Source organism: Tursiops truncatus, chromosome 10, assembly GCF_011762595.2.
Source record: "Tursiops truncatus isolate mTurTru1 chromosome 10, mTurTru1.mat.Y, whole genome shotgun sequence".
Taxonomy (NCBI): Eukaryota; Metazoa; Chordata; class Mammalia; order Artiodactyla; family Delphinidae; genus Tursiops; species Tursiops truncatus.
This window is the reverse complement of record NC_047043.1, coordinates 1,386,388-1,411,366: the sequence shown is the minus strand read 5'-3', so window position 1 is coordinate 1,411,366 and position 24,979 is coordinate 1,386,388. Positions and strand designations below refer to the sequence as shown.

General features: G+C 41.7%; 1 protein-coding gene and 1 long non-coding RNA gene across 4 annotated transcripts in view; both read left to right on the top strand.

The window, feature by feature from the left end:
* GMDS (GDP-mannose 4,6-dehydratase) overlaps nt 1-24,979 on the top strand; it is a 479,997-nt gene that overhangs the window by 87,165 nt on the left and 367,853 nt on the right. For all 3 annotated transcript variants that reach the window (XM_033863760.2, XM_073810235.1, XM_033863759.2), the window contains 2 exons: nt 740-827; nt 2,321-2,430. In XM_033863760.2, the coding sequence (XP_033719651.1) occupies nt 740-827; nt 2,321-2,430 (198 nt within the window). The remainder of the gene's footprint in view (nt 1-739; nt 828-2,320; nt 2,431-24,979) is intronic.
* On the top strand, nt 14,255-24,638 carry LOC109551530 (uncharacterized). The gene is made up of 2 exons (XR_012334265.1): nt 14,255-15,710; nt 17,073-24,638. It is a non-coding gene; the product is annotated as an uncharacterized lncRNA (long non-coding RNA).

Below are 24,979 nucleotides of genomic sequence, written 5' to 3'. Positions count from 1 at the left end.
TTCAGCATCGGGCAGGTATGTGTCCTGGTTCCAGTGACTTTTTTCCCTCACACTTGTCATGGTTAAGTCAAAGATAAAAATTAAAAAAAAACATCCTCCCTTCATTTGAGTTTCCTTCGTGCCTTAAATCTCATAGGACGTAAGTCTTGGCCCTAACCTATGCTATTTAGCTTTCTTAGCTTTTCCACACAGCTGCATAAAAGCAATGGCTCCCTGATTCTCTTGTGGACCCAGATACGTATTTATTTAAAGAATCGGTGCCAGATGCAAAGCTCGGAGGGCACTGGGCAGGGCTGGAGGCATCAGAGCCCTCTCCTCGTGCTCTGGGTTGAAGAGCGGTCCAGGCTGTGTGACCGATACGGCCTCGCCTGGTCTGTCTTCGGTTTCAAATTGAAGAGATATTTTTGTCAGCAGTAGGACCGTAAGTGTGTGTGTGTTTGGAAAAGGAGACATTTGAGTATCTACAACTAAGCACTCACTGTGAAGTCACGTCATTATCTAATTACTTTCGTCGGGACTGGCAGTAGAAACACTGGAGAGGGATGGAGGGAGCTGCCAGTGGGCGGGGGCGGGGTGGGGGGAGAGTGAGCCGCAGAGCTCCTGCTTATTTAAAATAAGGTCTTTAAATGACAGTTATATGATTTTTCACGAAGCTAAACATTAGCAGAATAACGTTGCTTACGAATCCTCACTGCATATTTATAACTTATTCTTATCCTTCCACACGATAAAAATGCAGGTCCATGGAATTGTACGGCGATCCAGTTCATTCAATACTGGTCGAATTGAACATCTGTATAAGAACCCCCAGGCTCATATTGAAGGAAGTAAGTCATTTTCTTTCTCTAAACTCTCTTTCTGTGTAACTTCCTCTATTATGATAAGGTATTTTCAAATGTCATTTTCCTCAAAGCCCATCAACCTGCAGTTATTGACCCATGAGTCCCCTGCATTGAATGCTATCTGCACGCTTTGAAAACCCTTCACTGCCTGCTGCCCTGGGCCATGGTGTCACCGCCGTTAGGCCGTCACGAGGGTACCATCAGGTGGGGCTGCTCGAGAGGCCAGAGCAGACAAGCCTTTGATCACCCGTCTCCAGGTGTCCCTGTGCCCTCGAGTCAGATCAGCTCCACACTCAGAGCCCTCCTCTGCTCTTCACGTTTGGTCTCATTTAATCAAGTCAAGCAGTCTTTGTACATTTATTTAATTTTGGAAATAATTGGTGAAGACAGGTCCAAAAGCAGATGGCAGTCAAAAATATATTTAAATTGCTTTACAGGCGGTTGTCAGTATTTGCAGTCGTTTGTTATTTTTGGTAACACAATTGCAGGGAGTATATCACACAGTTGCCGTGCTTTCTCATTTGACCTTGACAGCAGTTCCTGAGGTTGTGAATGAGACCATTTTACAGATGGAAGCAGAGAGAGGGTGTGACTTTATCAAGCTTCCATAACACGCGAAAGACAGAGCTGGGACGAGGACACAGGGTGTTTCCCGCCAGCGGGGATGATCCAGGTGGCTTGTATTCACCTCAGGGCCCTGAACATTGGAAGGTTTTGGGCTAGTTGTGCAGGTAGTGATGTCATCAGGAAGATGACCTACTAGTACACTTTCCACCTTAATATTTAGGTCAGTCAGTGAATCCACCGTGAAAATTATCATCGTTTTGTGCAAAGTGTAGAATGGTACTGCCATTGGACCTAGATGTAGGTCAGTATTATGTAAAATTAATGAAAGTATCCAGTTAGCAGGATGCCCATCTGCCTGTGTCACCTTCTTACACTAGTGAAGTCAGCGTGAGGATCTGCTTAGATCTGGGGTCAGAACAAGCTAGCTGTCCTTTAATCAGTTATGTATACGTCAGGCACGTCATGGATGGTTTAAGGACTAATGTTTACGAAGGACTGAAAAATCGCTACATACAAGTATCTGAGTAGAGCTGTCTTCACTACTGTCAACGTGTTAACATGTTTCGTTCGAGGGTATACGCATTATTCCCAGATTTTCTTTGTCTGAATCTCATGTGACATGTCTTACAGCCACCGGGGCGCCGTAAGATACGCTGATTGTGTAACATCTGTCATGATATTATGTTTTTTTAAAAAGCTCATCTGAGTTTTTACAAATCCTTTATAGACATAGCAACAAATGGGAATCTCTTTCTACTATTTAGTTTCTTTACATATGACAGTTACAGACTGCTACTCCAGAACCAATCTGGTTTTCAGACTTTCAGGATATACATTTCAGTGTTGCTGTGTTAAAAAATTGGGCCTACGTTGTTTCCTTCTATCTAATGGTATGTGTTTCAATCCTAAAGACATGAAACTGCACTATGGTGACCTCACCGACAGTACCTGCCTCGTGAAGATCATCAATGAAGTGAAGCCGACCGAGATCTACAACCTCGGGGCCCAGAGCCACGTCAAGGTGAGCCGTTTTCCTTATCGTGGTTCCTCTGGCTGTGTTCCTGAGTTCTGTATTTTACCCTTGTCCGTTGCTTCTTCACACAGTACGGCAGCCACTAATCCTGGTCCTCGAGTTTGATTCTTGGTATTAGTTTGGGTATTAATGAGTCCTTATGGAAATGCTAATACATTTTTTTTAAGTGTATTTTCTGTTATTGAACAATGTAGTAAAATCTTACTGCCGACATTAGAGTAAAAGTATTTATTTGTTTGGGGTTGATCTTACAGTCACGAACCTCACTTGGATGTATTTTCTGCCATTTCAACTCACATTGTGAATGAAGTGTTTTGTTCAAATGTTGGAAAATTAAGTCAATGAAACTTCTATTTTAGTATTAATTTTTGGTAGTGATGAGAAAATAGTATTTTTGCGTGCCAACATGTCAAAATTAATGGAATTAACGTTTTCTTGTGAGCAGTAAAAGCTATTGGAAGAAAGACTCTTCTTAGCCTCTTGCCTCAGTGTGACCCAGCTCATGTTGATTTCTCTCCCTTTATTCAGACAGATTCTCTGGGGGTCCATCTACCTCTCCTTGGTTTTTCTTTCTAGAACAAATCGCAGTAAACCTGAGAAGCCAGTCCCCAGGGTTCTGGCAATCTGCTTAATTCAAGTTTTTGTTGCTGTGTTATAGTGCTAACTTAGTGAGTGAACTGAAGCCAGGGATGATATGAGTTCTGTTGAGGTACTTACTCAATCAGGATAGCATAGAAATAAAAGCAAATGACTCTAAGTTAAAACAGCCCCTGCCCCCTGCCACCAAAAAACAAGGAACAGAAAATCTAGCAGCATTTTTTGCTGTTTAATGAGCGAATTCAGCACTCTTACTGCAGAAAGTATTTGAGGTGATTGGCTATTTCTCCACATCTCCAGCTTTGGGTGGAATGGAAGCGATATGCCTGTTTTATATCTCTGCTAGTTTAAGGGAGAAATTATAAACTAGATCAAACGAAACCAAAGGTAGAACATAGTAAGAGAAGCAAGTGGAAAGCTCAGTCTTGTAGTTGATACCAAATTTAAAATTTGAGCGTGAACCCTCACAGTACATTTTTCTCTAAGATGGTAACTTTGGAGGATGGCGACAGATCAGCCAATACTGATACTTCTTATCTGTCTCTGCTGTCTTGGAAGGTAATTTTTTCCTTTCCTAATCTCCGAAGATTCTGTTCTGTATCCAGGCTTAAGCTTTGGGCTGTGGAAGGTGTCAGGGGCTTCAGGTTAGAAAAATAGGGCTATTTTTCGAAGTGATTCTAGATGTATTTTCCGTCTGAAAGGGTATTTCCTGCGTGCCGTGCCTTGAGCAGCCGTCCCCCCTTTCACGTAGAGAAGCAGTAACTGTCACTCCAGGCGTGGAGACTTTATCCTGGGCTGAGGCAGTTAGTCATCTTCCACGTTTTAATTTATCTAACTGCTTCTTGGTATCTCCAGGCAAGATAGAATGCTTTGGAATGAGTGCTCTGTTACTCAGTTTCCTTTAGATTAAGACGTTTCCTTTGTGACGGTAGACAGGTTATCGCCTCTAGAAGTCCTACACCGGCATAGTGGGAAGATGCAGGAAGTTTTATAAAGATTTATGTATAGAAGGCCTTGCCCTGACGTGTTAGTATTAAGTGAGTCAGTCTTCTCCTTTTTCCAAATCGTTCTGTGGTTCAAAAAGTCTGATATGCTTTCCGTACATGAAGTGGTGCTGACTGTGTCTGGTTATTACCCTAGGGTGGTGAGTACAGAATGCACAGGAGGTTGGGCCGATTCCTTCTGAGTGGCTCTGTATGTGAAGTTTACCTGGTTTTATTGTGTTATGCCAGCTTTGCCTAAAGGCCTGTTAATTGGCAGAAATGGTGCTTAATCGAAGATGAATTTTGGCTCATAAGATAATTTATCCCTTCAACGATATTTGCGTGCATGGTGGAGTGGAGGACCCAGGGATGCGTGAAACCCACCTCTGTCGTGGAGGGACTCCTTTCCCACGGGTGACAGAGGCTGGCGCTGATGTCTTTGGGTTTTTAGAGATGGGGTGAGAGAACTTCACTCCCACGAGATCGTGCATGGTGTCAGGGAGTAGGCTTGGGGTGGAAGCTTACAGACGTCGTTAGTGGGAACGGGTAGTTGAAATTGAGGTGACAATACAAGGCTGAGAGTCAGAAGAGAGAAGACTTGGGATGTGTTTGCAACATGATGAGCGTCCTAGGTTGCTTAGGTCTTGCCTAGGTCCTAAGCAAGAAGTCTGGTGGGAGAAATGGGAGGTGGGCAGCTAGGGAGGTGGGCTGTGTTTGGGCAGTCTCTACGTGTTTCTTTTTTAATTAGCCATTTTTTTAAGTGAAGTAGTTAATTTACAATGTTGTGTTAGTTTCAGGTGTATAGCAAAGTGATTCAATCGTATATCTATTCTTTTTCAGATTCTTTTCCATTATAGGTTACTGTGAGCCATATGGGTCCCTGTGCTATACAGCGGTCTCTTCCTGTTTATCTATTTTGTATATAGTAGTGTGTGTATGTTAATCCCTAACTCCTAATTTATCTTTCCCCCGGCCGCCCTGCTATCCCCTTTCGTAGCCATGCATTTGTTTTCTGTGTCTGTGAGTCTATTTTTTTGTAACTAAGTTTATTTGTATCATTTTTTTAGATTCCACGTGTAAGTGATATCATATGATATTTGTCTTTGGCCATCTTCACTTCATATGGTAATCTCTAGGACCATCCATGTTGCTGCAGATGGCATTATTTCTCTCTTTTATGGCTAAGTGATATTCCATTGTATATATGTACCACATCTTCGTTATCCATTTATCTGTCGATGGACACTTAGGTTGATTCCATGTCTTGACTATTGCAAATAGTGCTGCAGCGAACATCGGGGTTGCATGTATCTTTTCAAATTAGAGTTTTTGTCTTTTCCGGTTATATGTCCAGGAGTGGGATTGCTGGATCATGTGATAACCCTCTTTTTAGTTTTTTAAGGAACCTCCATACTGTTCTGCGTAGTGGCTGCACCAGTTTACATTCCCATGACAGTGTAGGAGGGTTCCTTTTTCTCCACACCCTCTCCAGCGTTTATTATTTGTAGACTTTTTGATGATGGCCATTCTGACGGGTGTTTGCATCTCTAATATTTAGTGATGTTTAGCATCTTTTGCTCGATGAGATTCTTCCAGCTCTGTTCTTGTTTCTCAAGATTGCTGTGGCTATTCGGGGTCTTTTGTGTTTCCATACAAATTAAAAAAATTTTTTTTCAGTTCTTTGAAAAATGCCATTGGTAATTTGTTAGGGACTGCATTGAATGTGTAGATTGCCTTGGGTAGTCTAGCCATTTGGACAATATTGATTCTTCCAATCCAAGAACATGGTATATCTTTCCATTTGTTTGTGTCGTCTTCGGTTTCTTTCACCACTATCATATAGTTTTCAGAGTACAGGTCTTTTGCCTCCTTAGGTAGGTTCATTCCTAGGTATTTCTTTGGTGTGATAGTAAATGGGATTGTTTCCTTAATTTCTCTTTCTGATCTTTCATTGTTCGTGTACAGAAATGCAACAGATTTCTGTGTAGTAATTTTGTATCCAGCAACTTCACTGAATTCATTGACAAGCTCTGGTAGTTTTCTGGTAGCATCTTTAGGATTTTCTAGGTATAGCATCATGACATTGGCAGACAGTGATTGTTTTACTTGTTCATTTCCAATTCGGATTCCTTTTATTTCTTTTCCTTCTTTGATTGCTGTGGCTTATGGGACTTATGTTGAATGAAAGTGGTGAGGGTGGGCATCCTGGTCTTGTTTTTGAACAGGAGACAAATAGATTCAGAGGTGAGTCTACAGGTGGGGCTTCAGAAGAGTAAGAAGTTGTTGGGTGAAGGTGGTGGCAGTCGAAGTGGGCATGAGGAGGATGGAACAGGAGGCCTGTAGGGCTGACCCTCTGCCGACAAGATACGGGGCTGGGGAGGAAGGGAAGCGCTGCTCCAGGGCACTGGGGCCAGATGACTGATGGTCCCGGTGCTAGAAGCAGGTGTCCGAGGAGGGACTGCTGAGTTGGGGGTGTGTGTGAGAGGCTCCCTCTTGGACTCGTCCTACCAGCGGTACTGGAAGGACATTCAGGTAATGCAGGTCAAAGGCAATTGAAGGTATGCTGTGAGGTTTGAGAGAGATTTGGAGTTCAGTCCTGGGAGTTCTTGAGAGGCCGAAGCCAAGGCAGCAGATGAAAACAGAGGAGTGGATGAAGCTGGAGCCTTGGGGCCTGGGAGCGTTTGCGAGGGGCGTCATGGGTGACAGGGAGGTGGGGTCAAAGAGGCAGGAGGGTGGAATTGTGTGAGGGAGCCTAGAGACCAGGCGGTTCAGGCAGGAGGTGTGTCTGCCGCGCTAGGGCTTCAGAGGCGTGCGCAGGAGTGACGAGCAGGCGGGCGTCGTGGCCTCTGTGGTTAGGGTGGGGGTGGTTTGGGGCTTTTAGGGAGAGCACTTTAGCGATGCGGTGGAGGAATTATCCGGAAGGCGAGGGGCGTAGAAGTCAAGGGTTATGGAGGGTTGTGAATTGAGTGGATTCTTTCCTGGGAAAGTCCTGCCTTGCCCAGCAGCCTGTCTGATTCGTGAGGTCTTCCTTTCCCAGGATGTGTCCAGGAGATGCTGACCCTGGTGTGGGGGCTTCAGTTTGAGAACCGCTGTGCTAATGTTTCTGGTTTCTTGTTTATCTGTGTGTAATATGCGCCTTAAATGCATTCTTCCTTCAATGCATCAGCTTTTGAATTTGGTATAAATTCCTTGCCGGCTAATGACTATGTGAGCTTGTAAAGCTGAGAGTGGAAAGAATCTAAGAAGAATCTGATACATGTTTATACCAGAATTCTCCACATTCAGAGCTCTTTTTCCGAGCAGCGTGTAGTCAGTGAGAACGCATACTTCCCGGGTACTCCTAGTGCTCTTGAGGAGCAGCGTGAGTGCAAGCCACCGTCAGAGTGTCTTTGGAAAGCCCGTGTCCCATATGCCCCTCTTCCTGTGCGGCCTGATGTCAGATGGGTTCTTAGCGGTGGAAAGAGTGGGTGTGGGGAGGGGCTGGCTGGGAAGGACAGCTGGTGACAGCAGACTGCGGCTGGCTCGGGGGGCGTAGCTGTGGCCCTGCCCACCTCTCCACAGCTCTGTGTGTTGGCCTTCAGCTGCCTACCTGTTCTCCCAGCAGCTTGTGAGGGGGTTAGGATGGAAAACACGTATTTTGTTCCTTATAATTAATTTCTCTGTATTAATCAGCTTTGTAGCATTTATTGTATTCATAGACAGTACTTTTTAAACAAAAGTTCTTTCTGACAGCGGAATGTTTGTAAGAAGTTAATTACAATGTGTCTCTTCTTATTTGGTTTGGAGCTCTTTTGAAAGAGAGCTCTAATATTAGCGCACGTTGCATTTCATTTTGAATCCGTGACTTCTAGACCGGGCATTGTTTGTGTTGGCCTCTCTTTGTGCAGAATAGAGCCTTCTATCACTCTCACTTCCAGTTAATTTGATGTGGGCTATGGTATGCTAAAAGTAAGGAAAATAAAATAATAGGAAGTTGGTCTGGTTTCCTGTAGGAAACCAATGAAGATGAAATTGGTTCTTGGAATAAACCCACAGCAGTCTGGGAAATACTGACTGAAGACATTTTTCTGAATCATAAACAGAAAAATTATGACTCATGAAGTGTAGGTCATTGAGAGGCTGATTTGATCTTATGTAGGAGAAAGTGAGAGACGACTGAAATGTACTAGTTATTAAAAGTAGTTAAACCTAGCGTGGTGACATCACCCAAGTAGGAACAAATTATCCAGTATACATAGTCCTGCCCATTTTGATGAGGAAATGTTTTAGGAGCCTGCTTTATTGTTCTTTTAAAATTTTTACTGTGTAAATAATATTTTTCATTAATTTCTGTCTGAAATTTCTTATCTGTTCAGCATTCATTACTGTCATGACTTTGGAGTTTTCCACCATTCCTCACAGCTTCTTTGATAATCATACTTCATTCCTGAAGTCATGCTGTTGGACGAGATCTGTCTACAGGAAATCTAGCCCAGTATGACCCTTTGGTCTCACAATGTCATGTTGGAGTTGCCTTGATTATTTTTTAAAAATGAAAATGATGCAATCATGAAATGTTAGAGCTAAAAGGAACCTTAGAAATAATTTAATATGATTCTCATTTTATGAGTGAAGCCACCTGCTGCTCTGAGTCACATGTCGGGCGACCGGCCGATCCAGGATCAAAACTCAGACCCGCGTATTCGGCAGCTTGTTCTAAGGACCATCGAAGAAAATGATGGTCTCCATTGGCAATAATTCTCATGTAAAATAGTCCTCACCTTAAGAACTTTCCCCACATACCTAAGTTTCTCCTGAAGCTTTTTTCTTTTCCTTGTGTCTTTTGTGGTCATTTGCTCGTCTTTTTTTAGTTTTGAGAACGATTTTCAAATCCCTTCTCAGTGTTCAAGACCGTTATTAAGTCTTTCTTTGACTTTCTGTCATTGAAACTGAATAACTCCCTCCGTGTCATTTGTTTTCTAACTCTTGAATTATCTTCATTATCTCCTTTTCGACTCTCTGTGGGTCATTTGTTTGATTTTGTCTCACGACAGCCAGGAGGCCTACGTGCCCAGAAGGTACCTGGGGCAGGCGGCATGCGGGGCAGGATTTCCTTGTCCAGCTGTGCGGGACCGGCTAGCGGATCTGAGTATTGGGAGGAGAGGGGCCGAGTCTAATTGTCTTCCTGGTGGGGCTTCCAGCCCAGGAGGCAGGGCAGGAAGCGGAGCTCATTGTGAGCCAAGTGGCTGGCGGGGTGGCCAGGCAGCGCCTCAGCATCCGGGAGTCAGAGAAGCCAGTGCAGGGGGTGAAGCTGGGGGAGAAACGGGCCCCGGGGAGGGGACCGTGCAGTGTAATCTCCTGAGACAGAAGTGCCCTCTCCAGTGGCCTTTTCCTGGCTGCTCCTAGCCCCCCCGCCATTTGTCTCCTATTTATGGGGAGGAAGCCCACACCTCCTGGGGCTGCTCTAACCAGGGGGTGACGGGGTACACTGGGACGACTGCGTTACGGGGCAGGGCAGGTGCCTGGGGGGACGTGTACTTCGTGCCTGACTCACCCAGTTCTGGAACAGAACAGGAGCACCAGTGTAGCCTTTGCTGTGCAGGTGCAGGAGGGTCGGGACCCACAGACAGCATGGAGGGCTGTTCTCCTGGGCCTTGCTCCCCCACGTATTTATTTCGGAGCCTGGCCAGCCAGCAGGGAGTGTGAGAAGAGCAGGGCAGTGAGGAGGGGCCAGGGGCATGGTTCTCGCCGTCGGGGAGGGGCTGTCAGGGCGACCTCAGGCTGGGCCAGGCCCAGCCCTTCCCGCCTGGTTGCACCGGAGCCCGTCGTGCCCCCCTGCACTCTATGCGGCAGCTCACGTGTGCAAAGTGCTGTGTGCAAGAGCTTCAGAGCAGAAGCCTGTGTCCTGGGGCCAGAGGGAAGGAGGTGTCCGTGGGCACTGGAGCACAGGCAGGACCTCCCACGTCAGGATGCCCAGGACGCAGACCCAGGCCCAGCCCAGAGCCCAGGCCCCGCGCTGCTGGCTTCAGCTCGCGTCACCTGCAGGCCCCATTCGTCACCTGTGAAACGGGTGGGCACCTCGTCTTGCGGGTCCCAAGACATGCTTCCCTGTGGGCCTCTGCCCTTGCTTCCATGGTGCTGCTCTGTCCTTGATATTCATGATCTTGGTCTCTAACTGCTCCCTGCCTGTGCTCAGGTGTCAGCTCCTCAGTAAGGCCCTCCTACCGTCCTGTGCGCAGCAGTCACCCCCCTGGGAAGGGGGCCAGTCCAGCCCAAGGGCGGCAGTGCCGCCGGGGGTCAGGGGTGCACGTGGGCTGCTCTACCCTCTGATCCAGGTGCTCTCTGCTCCTCGCAGAGGCTGACGTGAGGCCAAGGTGGCAGCGAGTGGCTGCAGGGCACCGTTGCTGCTGCCCGTGGGGGGCCTGCCCTTTGCCACACTGCTGCTGGGAACTCTGTGCAAGAATGTCTTCCTCATTCAGATGTCCGTAGTTCCTGCCGCTGAAATGTTCACTTGTTATGGCATATTAGGAAGAGAAAAACGATGTTTCAGACCCTTGTTTTTTACTAAATGGGCCACAGAATTCTGAGGTGGAAGAGGTCGATGAGCCTGCCCAGCCCCTGTTTCACAGAGTGCCGCCCGGAACCTGCATTTGGTGATGGGGGAGGCCAGACGGGACCTTGTCAGACAGTGCCTTGTACCTGTCAGAGGGCTGGTCTGAGAAGACCAGGGCAGAGCGGGGCAGGCAGCACAGGACCCTGGTGGGCCCAGGCTCACCTCTCTTGTCACTCCCGCCACTGATCACAGTGCAGGAGGTCTGAGTTAAGAGCTTTGTGTTTTCTTTCTGGAGGGACCCGGTTAGGACGAACCCAAAGGACCAGTGTTTGCATAGCTGGAAGGCCCCCAAATCCAGCCCCGCAGGGTGTGATGGTAGCCTGTCAGCGATGCTAAAACGAAACCCAGAGGACTGACTCCTCAGGGATAACCACAGCCTTTTCGGTCACGGTAGTTCAATTCGATGCGTGGCTCTTATATTGAGCGCTGTGCCACTGTGTGCGTTTCCCTAAAGGCTACGGGAGGCCAACGACACTTGCTCCTATGGGATCGGAAGAACCAATAGCTTGATAACTAGAAAAAGTCATTTGTTCTTATTAGTATACTAAATCAAACAAACAAAAAATTGCCAAATCAGTTTACTGTCAATTAACCTATTTTCTAAGATTGAAAAATAAATGCTTCTGCTTTAATACTGCAAATACATTTTTGTCCACATTTTAGCATACGCAAAATATAACTCCATATTGGGTCTCTGAAGATAACTTGTTTTGCTTGGTAGATGTGTAAATTGATACAGCCTTATGTATTTTATGAGGTCTAAAATTAATTTTTATATATTCGTATATAATTCTCACATGTGCTTAGAGCAACATAAAATCACTCTAGTGTGTTACCAACTTGTTAACATTGAAGTTGTGAAGGTACCTCCCGGGCAGGAGGGCTTTACTTGGTAAAGAGCAGTGAGTGTGGCTGTTAGAACCCGAGGATGGTTGCGGTGTGTTTGCAGGTAGGCCTGGTGTCCACATGGACTACATGCAGGGTGTGTTTCTGGCAAAGTGATGAGCTCCTCGACAGGGTTGGAGGGTCAGGTGAGCAGAGCGGTGGCCTGGGCACCCCTGGGCTCCAGTGAAGTTGTGTTTTGCTGCCTTCGTTCTCCAGTCTTCATTCCTTTCTGATGGATCCTGTTGTCCGTCACCTGTGCGGCTCAGTCCCTGTGATATTTAATACATTTGCAAACCTCTTTGGTTTGTTACAAGGTGAAGCTGCAGCACACAGAAAAAGCCCTTTTCACTTTACGATTTCATTTTTGTGCTGGTGGTGCATGAACCCCACCAATGTGAACATGGCTGATGGGTTCCTGTGGTTCTTAGGAAGACACTGAGCGTCTTTATCTTCTATTCATGAGGGTCGAGCCAGACGGGCACACTGCGGGCGGGTCCCTGTGTGTCATCCGCTCAGATTCTCCTTGGAAGCCTGTTACAGATTTGAGCAGTCGAATTCAAATTTAAAGCCACTTAAAAGTCCTTCCTACTCCATTAAGAATTTATATGAGAGAGAACACTATGAAAGCTCTCCTCTCCTGTTCAAACAGATTGTTCTGTTTTATTAGCTCTAGGTGGTATTGTGATTTTAATAACAGCTAATAGTGTTTGGAATTTTTCTTATAATTAGTGGACCACACAAAGATATGTTTGTTGGGTTTGGCACTCTTAATTCGCTTACAATAGTGCCTTGTTTACTAAATAAAATCCAAAGTATTATTTTAGCTTTGCACAATTAAACCAAAATTAATGCAAATAGCTAAATGTACATGTTTATCTTAACATTAATTTCTAGACGTATCTATAAACACAAATAGTAAACCGGTAGTAAGTCAGTGAAGGTACTATGAGTGAAACATTTGTTTTGGACTTTTATTGATGAGTGGAGAACTGCTTTTGGATTCCCCATTAGATTAGAATACATAATTTGCATAAATTAAGATGTAGACATAAATAATACCTAGTTTAATACCATAGATAATGGATCTGTCCCCCTCCCCGCAAAAAGAAGAGTAGTAAAACTAAGAATTTAAACTTAACTGTTCCTTTAAAACCTCACATAGAGCTTGGTATCAAACAAGATTTCTACTTTATCCTTTTAGTACAAATGGAATTTATAGAATTCTCTTTGTTAAAGTTGGATCCTTGAAGTTGGTACATATAGTAAGATAAAGTGGAACCTTTTCTATTTCAAAGAAATTTAATGTGTAATATCTTTTTTATATATTTCTACTGTAAATCATTAATTGGATACCTTACCAGTGCCAGCAAATAGTAAATTGTATGAAGATTTATTTAATTTAGATTTCCAGTTTTGAAAAATGTCTAGCATCAAAGATTAGTAGGTTTCATTATGATAGCCTTCTAGTAATATTCACATGAAGTATATGTTGTTTAGGGATGTTAATTAAAAAATCATTCATGATGAATTTAAATTTGCTCTATTTATAAATAAACATGCATAAAGGCTTGGTTTGGCTTGTTAAACTATGTTAAGTTTGTCATTAGAATCACTTGGACTGACAGTTCCTTAGAAAATGTTGAATTTTCATTGATGAGCTCAACTTGTATACAGTCATAGTGTCGATGATTAAAGTAGGGTGTTTGCTGGGTGGCAAGCGTTGCACTGATAGCAGTCCTGAACTTTCTGTGTATGGCGGGTCGGTGGAGGGGAACACCCAGGGTGCACTCTGCATTTTGTTCGCTATATCAGGGTACAGCCTCTCCCGAGTCCTTTCCCCTCCCACCCCCGTACATCTCATTGGTGCCAGTTATTTTAACAGTAAAAAGTCTTTTAGAAATTAGTAGTGTTGACAAAATAAACCTTTAAGGAGTGTTCTCTAGGACTGTTGACACACCTGATTAGTCCAGATTGGAAATATCGATCTCTGCCTTTACCAAGTAGATTAATTATTAATTATTCTTCAGCGGTTTTAGCAGAGGAAAGAGGAAAGGTTTTCTGTGGTTTTGGTTTGTTTTGCTTAAGGTTCCTGTATGGCCCACCCCGGAGTGTTTTTCTTGTTTGTGTGCTTTTTTGACGCTGACATTTGTCCGCACGGTTCAGCGTAGTCTGCACCACAGGGAAGGCTGAGGGCTCTAGGGTTCTGACACGTTTCTCTGTCTTCCCTAGAAAGGCAGCATTTGGGCATTTGACAGAGACTAGGTGATTATCAAACCACAGTATTTGAGTTTTTGGTAGTTTACATAATGTGAGTAGATTTTTTTTTAATCTGGTTTCTTTACATTTACTTTATATTAAATATTATGAAAGTGATCATTTGATCATATTTGGCAAGATATTTAGATTGCAGTTTTGCAAAATTATTTTTATTGTAATTATTTAAGTGACTTAAAACTTTAACTTCTTGTTGCCTCTTCTTTTTCAATCATAACTCCGTAGAAGTGGCCATATTCGCTAAAATTTATCAACAGCAATGATGGACTGTTGGTTTTGGTTTATGTTAAATAACGCATCTTCAGTACTTTTCCGAAAGTTGCTTCACAGATAAATAAATAGAAATTCCTTCTAAGCTTCCAGGGAAGCTTTTTTGTGGGGAAGCAAATTACTCCTGAAGCTTCCCTTGTCATCAGAGACAGGATTCTTTTTGGAACAGGGGGAGTTTCGGGGTGGGGGGCGGGGGGGTGGAAGAGCGTTGTGCCCTTTTCTACGTATAGATGGCAGCAGAGCGTTACAGACGGCGGAAGTCAGCCTGGCAGTTAGAACAGAGATGAGTGACAGTGTAAACCGACTTCTATCAGCGTGGCCGCCTGTGTCCTGTAGTTAAACATAAAATAGGAAAGAAAGCCACTGTTGATAACACAAGGGTGTAGGAGAATGAAGAAGGCTGTGAGAAGCTGTAATACACTGAATTTCTGGACAAATCCCAGGTGGGAAAGCTTAATCTTTGAAGGTATGTCACCCAGTCCCGTAAGATGATAGAAATCAGCTAAGATAATATGCGTGTCAAAATCCAGAGGCGACAGAGGGCCGGGGGGCGGAGGGGCAAGGGGGAAGCAAAAGAGAAACCGGACACAGTTGCGGCGGCGAGTGATGGCCCGCTGCCTGCAGGCTGTGGGGCTTGGCCTGGACGCCGCCTTCTCACTTAAGCCAGTTACCAGGAGGAAATGTCAGTCCACGAAGCAGGCAAACATTCCATGGGAACATTTGCTCAAATGTCAGCATTTTAGAAAATAGAACTGCGGTCTGTTATGGTCTGGTCCCCACGCTGGATTTGCTATTCAACGTACAAGGACAAAGAGATTCCTTCAGAATGCGTTTGCAATTAGCAAGTCATTTAATGTCTTAATTAGCATTCCTAAATAATGACATCATCACCATAAAAGGTGGCAGTCGTCATTATAATTAATATTTAATATGCGTCTGCTTCTGAGGGCCCTTCTGTGGCTGCCCGCAAATATCCAAGGTAGTTTTCAAGTTTCAGGTTTGGATTTGGTGAGAGCACAGGCATGAGGATCTAATAAAGTAAAATCAGGTTTATTAGAAACGTGAGGTATGGAAGCAGGTTATACAAGAGCAGTTTGTAGCGTGTCCTGAACCGGAGGATCAGGTCAGCATCTACTCCTTGGGAGCCTCCTAAGGCTTCTTACTTCCTCGAGGTGATGCTGCGGCTGTTCAGGAAGACGCTCCCCTGCTCTTCGGCTTCTTCCGATCTGCTCTCACGCGCTTTAGTACCGCAGACCAGCCTCTGTGTCACAAAACTGATTCCAAAGGTGTGTCTGACCACTTGCTCAGATGTAGCGCCTGGCAAGTCTCTCCTGTGACAGCAACTTATTTCTCACATAATTATTTTCTTAGTAAATTTGATATCTTAACAACCCCTTACCTCATTTCTGGGTTCAAAAAATAACACCGAATATTATTTATTTCTCAGACTTCACAAAGGCTTACTTGACTAGCTGCTGCACCGCGGGAAGGGCCGGGGCTGCCAGGGCCAGTCCCACCGCTGCCCTGGGCCTCGGTGTCACTTAACGAGGCAGAAGACATATCCCTGCTGCCGTGGGTTACTTGTTAGTGATGGAGTGGGTCTGCCCTGTCACAGATCAGTAGAAAAGAAGATACATACTTACACGTGTGCTGTTTCTCTGGTTTAAGTAAGCTATTGCGTTAACCTCAGTTTGTCTGCACAGCTAGGTCTGTGTTACTCTCATTTTTTTAGTAGTGTGGGCTGTGTAAATACAAGAACTAAGAAAGGTTTGAAATAATCCAAATTTGACTTTGATCCTAAACATGTAATTATTTTATAATTTTGTGAGCTTTCAATTTAATTAATTAAACGGCATTTTATAAGATGAACTTTCACCATCATATAGTTCTTAAAATCAAAGCCTATGTTGTTTGAATTAGTGACAATTATATATAAATTTCTTCATACAGCATTATCAAAATATCAATTATTTGTGTTTTAGATTTAGAATGAAATATATATCATTTGTTTTAGGTTGACATGTGCTGTTTGAAAACAACTTTCAGCCAGAACATAGTATGTTTTGCAGGTGCCTGTATACTTTCTCTTTTATACTTTTTGTCCCTCTTTGGTCATCATTAGATTTAGACCATGCGCTTTTTCTTAGTGGAAGAGTACGTTGCAGATTATTTATGTGACCTTTTTCAAAAAAAAAGGACAATATTGCAACACCACTTCCTCCAACTGCTTGATTTGAAAGAATCATGTCTAGAGTAGGCAAATTTCACAGAAGGACATTGTTTTCAAACTAATCTACTGATTTTCTTCATGTTAGCATCAGCACATCAGTTTTCCTTGATAAAATGTTGTGACTATTTTACATAAATAATTAAATGTAGAATAATTAAAACATTTTCAGTTTGCTTACAACCTTTTAAATGGATTTTAGGAAGGATGCACTTTATAAATAATTTTTGATGCACTTTAAACCTGAGAAACAGATTTTATGCGAGTCATAGAGGTCTGTCAAGATCTTATTGGCATCTTGTAACTAATTGTGATTTGCGATGGCTTTACATTTGTAAAATGAATCTTACAAAATCTTAGATATTTGAAAATTTGTACTATAATATAATGATAGCTTATGTAATGCTTCTCTTGAGTATTTCTTTTTTTTAATTGTGTTACCTTCCATGTAATTAGTTAGGTAGCATTCTAGTTGATCAGTAAATTAGAGTACACTCTATTATTTAGGATTATACTGTCAAAAAATTTGTTCTTTTAATTCTTAGCTTTTCATTCTAACTATGCCCAAATTGTGCTTTAAAAAAATTTGATAAAAATGTTTTAAAATATGGAAATATTCTAAAATTATTTGTATGTTAGACAGGAGGGACTGTGACCCCAAAGCCTACTTTCTCGTGTGACCATTGTTTTTCGTGAAGTAGTAATAATCAGTGGAAAATTTAGTTAATTTCCTATAAATGCCTGAAGTCCAACTTTGGCCCCAAATTTATCCTTTTAAAAATTCCTTTTTTCTTTTTTACAGGTTGCATCTGTATTTTTGGATTGAACACTTACTTACGTTCGTAATTGTATTGCCGGTCGCTTGTATTCTTTGGGGAATGATTCCACGTGGATTTGGTGTCTCTAGCTCTCTGTCTCTCTGCCTGCTGCATTCTCTCGGTTTCCTCTTGAGGATCCTGCTTCCAAGCTGAGCATCTTCTATGTTGATGAGTCTTGGTGCTGCAGCTTTACTGGCACAGGGTCCAGACACTAGTCCATAAAACCCAGTTTAAAAAGTCTCTAAAGTGTGAAATATTAGCTTGTCATTTTTTTCTCAAGTTTTCTCTTTTGACAAGCTTCGTTGAATTTTCTTTTTCTTTTTTTCCTATGTGTCCTGCCATCCTAATTCTGAAGGAATTTATAGATACATCATTTGGGAAAAGATGTATTTTAACTGACAACATAAATATCTTGGTTTCGCAGTTATCTGGTCAAAGATTTTAAATTGCAAACCGTGAAAATTCGTTCTTTACAATATAGCATAAATTACATTTAGTGCTTTCAGTAAAAACATTTCAGTAAAATTTTGACACGAACAGTGTCACATTAAAAAAAAAACTCAGTGTCAGCTCATATGCTCATGAAATATTTAATAGAAACATTGCAGGTTAATTTTGTCTTCTTTAATAATAAAATATAAGTTTACAAAGAGTTTTGACTCAGCTTACTCATTGTCTTGCAATTACTAATACAAATGAGAATTTTTAATGAGATAAGAATTACACTTCTCCGTGTAAAACAGCAACGAAGTGCAGAGATTTAATGCTTACCTTTACTTTCAGGGGCACCTCATTTTCTCCACTGCAGTAGATCTTAATTCCAGATGTTAGCACACGACATTCGTGTAGTGTTCCAATCACATGTTTGTTTGTTTAATATTCGCTCTGTGACCTGACGCGCTCTGTAGTATCATGATTTCTCGGTCATGCAGATTTTGTTGCTGTTATTGACTTCTTATTTGCAGTCTTCCATCTGTGTTAAACTAAAGACATATGTTGTGTTGTCACCTGTCAGATCCCTTATGAATAGTCTGTACTTTACTTAAATTGTATTGTGGTTTTAGACCTTTATGAACAGAGCTTCATAAAATTAAGTAAGATAGTTTGTTGCGTGTACAGATATGTTCATGAAACATCGCTATAATGATGAAAATATTGATTGTTGGAACAATTAAGACATTAAGAAAACACATATTTAAATGTGGCTAATGTCTGAAAATTTGTGAGTTGTTTATCTCTTAGAAATTTGTGATAAATCTAAAAGATAACTAAGGATTTCACTATATTGAAAAAGTTATAGATATGTATTTATTTAACCCAGTTTTAATTATATAATTATTTTATGATTTAAGCCTCATTGATCTTGTGTGTGTGATCAGTATATTGAAATGTACAGCATTCTAAATACTAGCACAGGATATTTTTTCTTCATGAGAAGAAATAGAAGGAATTAGACTAGCCAGAGCCTTTTTAGTCTTGCAAAGCAAAACTCATGAATGAAACGTGCAGCTTCTCTGGGCCTCAGTTTCCACATCTGTAAAATGGGGGGTGAGGCTTTGGGAAGGAAGGGTTAGGTCAGCTGCTCTCTGAGATCTCTTCCACCCTAAAATTCAATGATGATATGATTTGTTTTTTGCAGTAGTGTTATGCTTATCAATGTAAATTGTATGTCTTATCTAATGTAAACGTAAGTGTAATAAAAGCTAAGGATGAAAAGTTCAGTCTCTTTTCAAAACCATACTTTTAGGGAAGAATCAGTGGACAGATTTTAGTATAAATGGTTTTCTCAAGAAATATTTGAAATCCTAATCTAGAGTAGACTTCTACCTTTTAAAAAATGTAATGCAGAAGAGTAGAAACTAGATGTTTGATTTGTGGGATAATGAGTTTGTCACATCCGTATTGGCAACTCTACTAAATATACGCTAAGTGCGAGTTTATAATGAGAAATGTCGTGGTTAAATATAGACAATGATTTTAGAAAACAAAAAGTGAAAGTTTAGAAAATACATTTTTAAAAGCCAACATTATAATTTTACTAGCACAGCCTGAATTCATCATCTGGCAGAAAAAAACAAAATTAAATGTTTTAATTTCCAAGACTTTTTTGTTGTTGTTCATATTTTATTGGAAAAGGAACTGTCATTTATTCCTAGGGTTTATAAATGTCAGAGAAAGATGGCTCATACTAACAAAAACACGTCTTTTCTTCTTAGCTGTGATTGTATTTATTGTATTCCCAAGTGAAAGATTCCAACATTATAACTAGCAGAGGTTCAATTATTTTTAAGTCATCCAGATTCCTTTTCCATTTAGTGACGTTTCATGTGTTCGAGGTGGCAAACTTGTTTTTAGGTTGGTTTTTGAAGCTTATTATCTGTCTTATTAATATTTTAACCCCAATTAGGTCATTCCTAAAATAATTACTCTGAGCTTTTCCTTCTATGACTTGTGGAAATCTTAAAAGTTTTGTGCAGGGATTTCTGTAAGTGTAACTCAAATAATCATGTAAATACTTTTCCCCACCTTTCTTCTGTGCAATTACTATAAGTATTTAAGAATTTGTTTCTAGTTGAAGTTATAAGTTACATACGAATTCTTAGATTGTTCCTTGTCGTTTGCTAGCTGCAATAAAAGCTTTAAAATTTTTAAATAGATTACTTTCTTTGTGACTAAATTTTCATTATTTGAAAAGCAATTATTAAAATAACTTATGTGTAATTTAAAAGATGTCATCCTAGCTTATTTGGTTTTACTAACATAAGAAAATATTTAATCAGCTTTATACAGTGTTTTCTCATCTTTTGGTAGCTTGTTGAAGGATTTTTTTTCTTTTCAAGTTGTGGCACTAATTAGAAAATACTTGAAAATTAATTATGGAGTGTAATTATTGGCAACATTGTATCTATTTGACAGTTCTTTTGTTGTCGCCACCCTAGCCATCTAGACCGCTGGCTACTTTCTTATATAACTGGAGGATCTAATTCCTTCATTTTACGTACCAGATAACTGAATCTCAAAGAAATTCAGCTCCTTGACTTGGGTCCGCCCGCTAGGTTTTGAGGGGCAGAACCAGGGCTAGAGTTAAGGCTTTCTTACTCCTTCTCCAGAGCTAAATCTTCTCTACCCATTGCCTTTCACTTGCTTTGTCAAAGTACGACATGGATGGATTGCTTGGAATTCTTTCAAAGCCTTTCCTGTGTAATAATGATGGCAGAGATTTCAAGCATTTGTCAGGGGCCACTAATACATGTTGTGACAGCAGTTTAAGGGGGGAGAAGGTGGATTTATTACTAATAAAACATTAAAACTCTGATATTTAAAGCCAAACATAATTTACATTCCATCCACCCCTCACTGCTCTACCTGTCCGTTTTGATTTAAACCCCCCTTCCCTCCCCAGCAGCGTCCATCCCCCTCCGGCCACCGCCGCCACCACCCTCAGCAGATAGCGGGTGAGGCGGGGGCTAGGGAAGCACTTTGACTAGAACCATCTGTTTTGCTCGCCCTCAGAAACAATAGGCCAGACGTTATTCTCTGGGGAGTTGTGTGTCCACTTACATACGATACTAAAGTAGGAAAACACAAAGTCTCCAGACTCCAACATGCCATGGCCTGGGGCAGCCTCTGGGCTTCTGGACGTGCTTGCAGTTCTTTCGCTCATTTGTACCTTCAGCTTGCAGACTTGCAGAGTTTATGTTTCCTTTTCCTTTTCCTTTCAAATAGCGTTATTTTCTGTGTATTGTGCACAGCGTGGTAACGTTAAGATGAAACCTGTGGAGGAGATTCATATTGCCCGTCAGTATACACACAATATATGTCTTTCTTCAGAAGCTGTCTTTTTGGAAAACGACAAAAAACTTACTCTTTGACTCTTAAATATATGGACATTTTAAAATATGAAACCTACACTCGCTAACTGAAGTGGTCTCTGGATGTGTGTACACACACAACTAAAGTACACGCGGGTGTTGGCTTTTTTGGCAGTATCACGTGGCTTGCTGGGGCTTTTCATGACATAACTGTACTTCAGAACTGATATCCATCTGTTTGAATTGGGAACCTCCTTGTTTGACGCAGGTCGAAGATGTTTTTACTTTTCCCAGGCTGGTGAGAATGATTTTCCCCCCTTTCTTTGGCTTAGTCCTGGAAGCAGTGAGCAATACGCGACCTTCATAGCGTGAGAGCCTACTGAAATACTTTCTAGAACTAACCATATGTTGTCCTTAGTGATTTGAATTGCATTTGACCTAGTAATACCTGTCACCCAACCTGTCATTTTCCTTAAAATGGCAAACCATTGATGTAGTGATTTGCACTGCATCAGTTAACATTAAGATTTTTATTTGTGAAACAGACAGTGAATATTTCCCCTACTGGGTTGTGCTTAAACCGTGCTCAAGTTTACCAGTTTGTTGTGTTTCCTAAAACATAAGGAAATTCTAGTAGTAAAAGAAACGAGATATATTTGTATATTTATTTGGAAATCATAAAATATACTTTATTTCTCTGTAAAGGTATTATGCTGCTTCAAAACAAGCTGATGTGTATAAACCTTAATTTAGAAAACAAATAGGATTACCACTTTAAACTATAAAATGAAAATTTACTTTATAAAATGATTCATGTGGGATTCTTTTTAATAGACTTTCTGTGCCACTTTACTAAATACTAAAATCTATACTTTTATCCTGTAAATTAGAGGACAGTTATATAATGTCATAGCTGTATCTCTGATTGATAACAGGGATGAACTCTTTATGTGGCCATTAGATATCCTGGTGTTCCTTTCTGTGAAATGCCTTTTCCTATTCTTTGTCCATTCAGTTCTTCTACCATTTTTATTGCTGATTTATAGGAATTCCTATAAATCTTTTATCAGTTAAATATGTTGCAAATACATTATTCCAGTTTGTCACTTCTGTGCTAACTTTGTGGCGTCCTTCACTGAACATAAATCTTAATTTTCTTAGGTCAGACCTTTTTGGGGGGGTGCTTTATGTGATTTGCTTGAGAAATCCTCTTGTGGATTGCATGCTTTCTCTGATAGGTTCCACAATTGATGGGAATCTTTCAGCTTCTTTGGAAGTTGTCATCCACTATATATTGTTGAAAGGATTCACATACTAGATTGAGTTAGACCAAGTGACCGCCAAGGTTCCTTCCAACTCCACAATTCTAGAATTCCATTCTGTTACAGATAGAGTAAAAATAAAGGGCTATGTAGTCTAAAATACACACCAAATTTGCTAGAAACACGTTGTATTTCATTGAATCCAAGACACCACTGACTTTCAGAGGCATTATTATTTATTTTATGTACCATACCATTGGGAAAGGCTAAGCTTTTCTAACTAAAAACTATGACACAATTCTTTCCTACCACTTAAAATTCTTTTATTTTTTACTTATTGAAAAGTTCATTTAGATGTATTGAGACATAGGTTTGTGTCGTATTTTACTCTTGTGCACATATCAAAATCTAAGTGAAGTGAAATACGGAATTGTAGACACTCTTCCTGTGACGGTATCTGCTGAGGTTGATGCCAAATTGGTGGCCCGCTGGGTATTTGAGTTCTTTCCTTTGTACAATGACTTTTGTTTTCATGCTGGGTGAACCTGTGATGCCCGCTGCGGTACACACTGTCTGACGGAGGGTGGCAGCGTGGCCAGGACCAGGTGTGCTTGCGTCAGGGCGCTGACACCGCGGCTGTGTGATGCGGCCCCTGAGAGGTGCAGCCTGAGGTGAAGGGACCTCGGGGTGAAGCGTGCTCTGTGCGACGTGTGGCCGTCCGTGCGGCCTTGTCAAGCTGGTCAAGCTGGAGTACAGTGCTTTGAGGGAGCATTGCCAGCTGGTCCACGGCTTCAGAATTCCAAACCAGGGGAAATGACCAATTGTCTTAGTTTTAATGAGAAAATTCCATGCAGAAATCTGTCTTCAGTGTTGGCATAGTTGTGCCTGTACTGTACCTTAGCTGGCTTAACGAATCATGGGATTTTACAGGTGGTCCTTCTTGTCTCTTGCGTGGTGCAGGAATCTTTGCTGTCGCCTCCCTGACTGGTATGAGCTCCTCCGTATGCTTCTGTCTGGACACTCAGCCTTGAGCTGATCGATTGTCTTCAGCAGGCTTGTCAGAAATGTCACTGTCTTAAACCCAAATCTGCTTCTTTCATCCTCTGTGCCATTGGTGTGTGCTGTGCCCAGACCACCAAACTACACCGAGGTGTCTGCCCCTCTTCTTATATAACTTACGCTTAAAATGTTGAATATAGCCTTAAATCTGCCCCGTTTTCTCTGAGTGCTAATTTCATTAACGTCCCTTGTAAGGTGTGGATTTAGTAAAGCGGATGGCACCCCAGGGCCACCATCTTCTCTTCTGTGCAGACTAAACCCTTACTTGCTTTATTGGCCGTTGTACTGTGCTATTGAGTGACAATTAAAATGCCCAAGTTTCTCTCAGATGTTTGGCCCATTAACTGTGTCCCCCCCTGCCCTACTTTTTTTTTTTTTTTTTTTTGCGGTACACGGGCCTCTCACTGTTGTGGCCTCTCCCGTTGCGGAGCACAGGCTCCGGACGCGCAGGCTCAGCGGCCGTGGCTCACGGGCCCAGCCGCTCCGCGGCACGTGGGATCCTCCCGGACCGGGGCACGAACCCGCGTCCCCCGCGTCGGCAGGCGGACTCCCAACCACTGCGCCACCAGGGAAGCCCTCCCTCTGCCCTACTTTTATAATTTAATATTTGGACCTCTTGGAGGGCTTCAGATTTAAGTTGCCATCTTATAGATCTAAGTTAAATTTTTCCAGTCTGTAGTGATTAAACAAATTGAAAGCTTTATTCAGTGATACAGTGTTCAGTATAGCTGCAGTCTCTAGCTCTGTCACTTTCTAATGCACTCAGTGTGTTTTCAAGCCTGCGTCCACTTCCCTGACGTGTATGTTGAACAGAACAGACTTGAGCAGAGCCCTTGGTGCATCCAGCAGGAGGTTCCCCAGAGATGAGCGTCAGTGTTGGCCTTCAGCCCCCTTGGGAGGGTCAGTTAGACAATTTAGAATCTCCCTGTTTTCTCAAAGGGCCTGTCTTTGATTATCCTGTTGACAAGGTATCATGAAGAACTTTATCTAGGCCAGAAGATCGTTGGGAATTAGCACAGGATTGTTTCTTGAGAAATGTCTTCTCCCTTAAGCACTTTTTTCCCATTATACCAGGTCATTAAAAATTTTTTTTAATAAAATCTTGTTTTTAAGTTACAAAAGCAACATCAGAGAAAGTTTGAAAAATAAAAAAAAATTATTTAAAATCTTAACACTGGAACGTATGTTTTACTGTGTTTTTTAAATGTTTTTCTTTCTAGTCTGTTGAATTCCATGGACTCATAATATGCATTCAATTTTGTGTCATTTTTAGAATGAAAATGTTATAAAATAATTCTTTTTAAAATAATAAGCAGCATTTCAGTGACTGTAATCTTACGTGTCTTTCAATTTGAAGAATCATGCAGCATGACTTTACATTTATATGGACATTATAATTAAAGTGCTCTCTCATGCATTGTTCTTACGTGTTTGGATCTTTTCCCTGACTATCTCTAATAGGTACTATTATAGTCGTTAACTACTCCTTCTCGTTAGGGGACTAGTTGAATCTATCCTGACCAGATGAAACACCTTTGACATTATGTTTTAAGACAAATCTACGATTTTGTTTTCTCATCATTTTTTCTTTCTTATTTTACAAAAACTAGAGTACATAATGCAAAAACCAGGTTTTTGGTCTGTTTATTTGTATTTTTTCAAGGTTTTTTTTTTGTCTTTTAAATACAAAAAAATGTTTTGCGGTCTTGTAGACCTACTTTCTGTTTAAATTAGAGATTTCTAAATGCCTGACAGGGC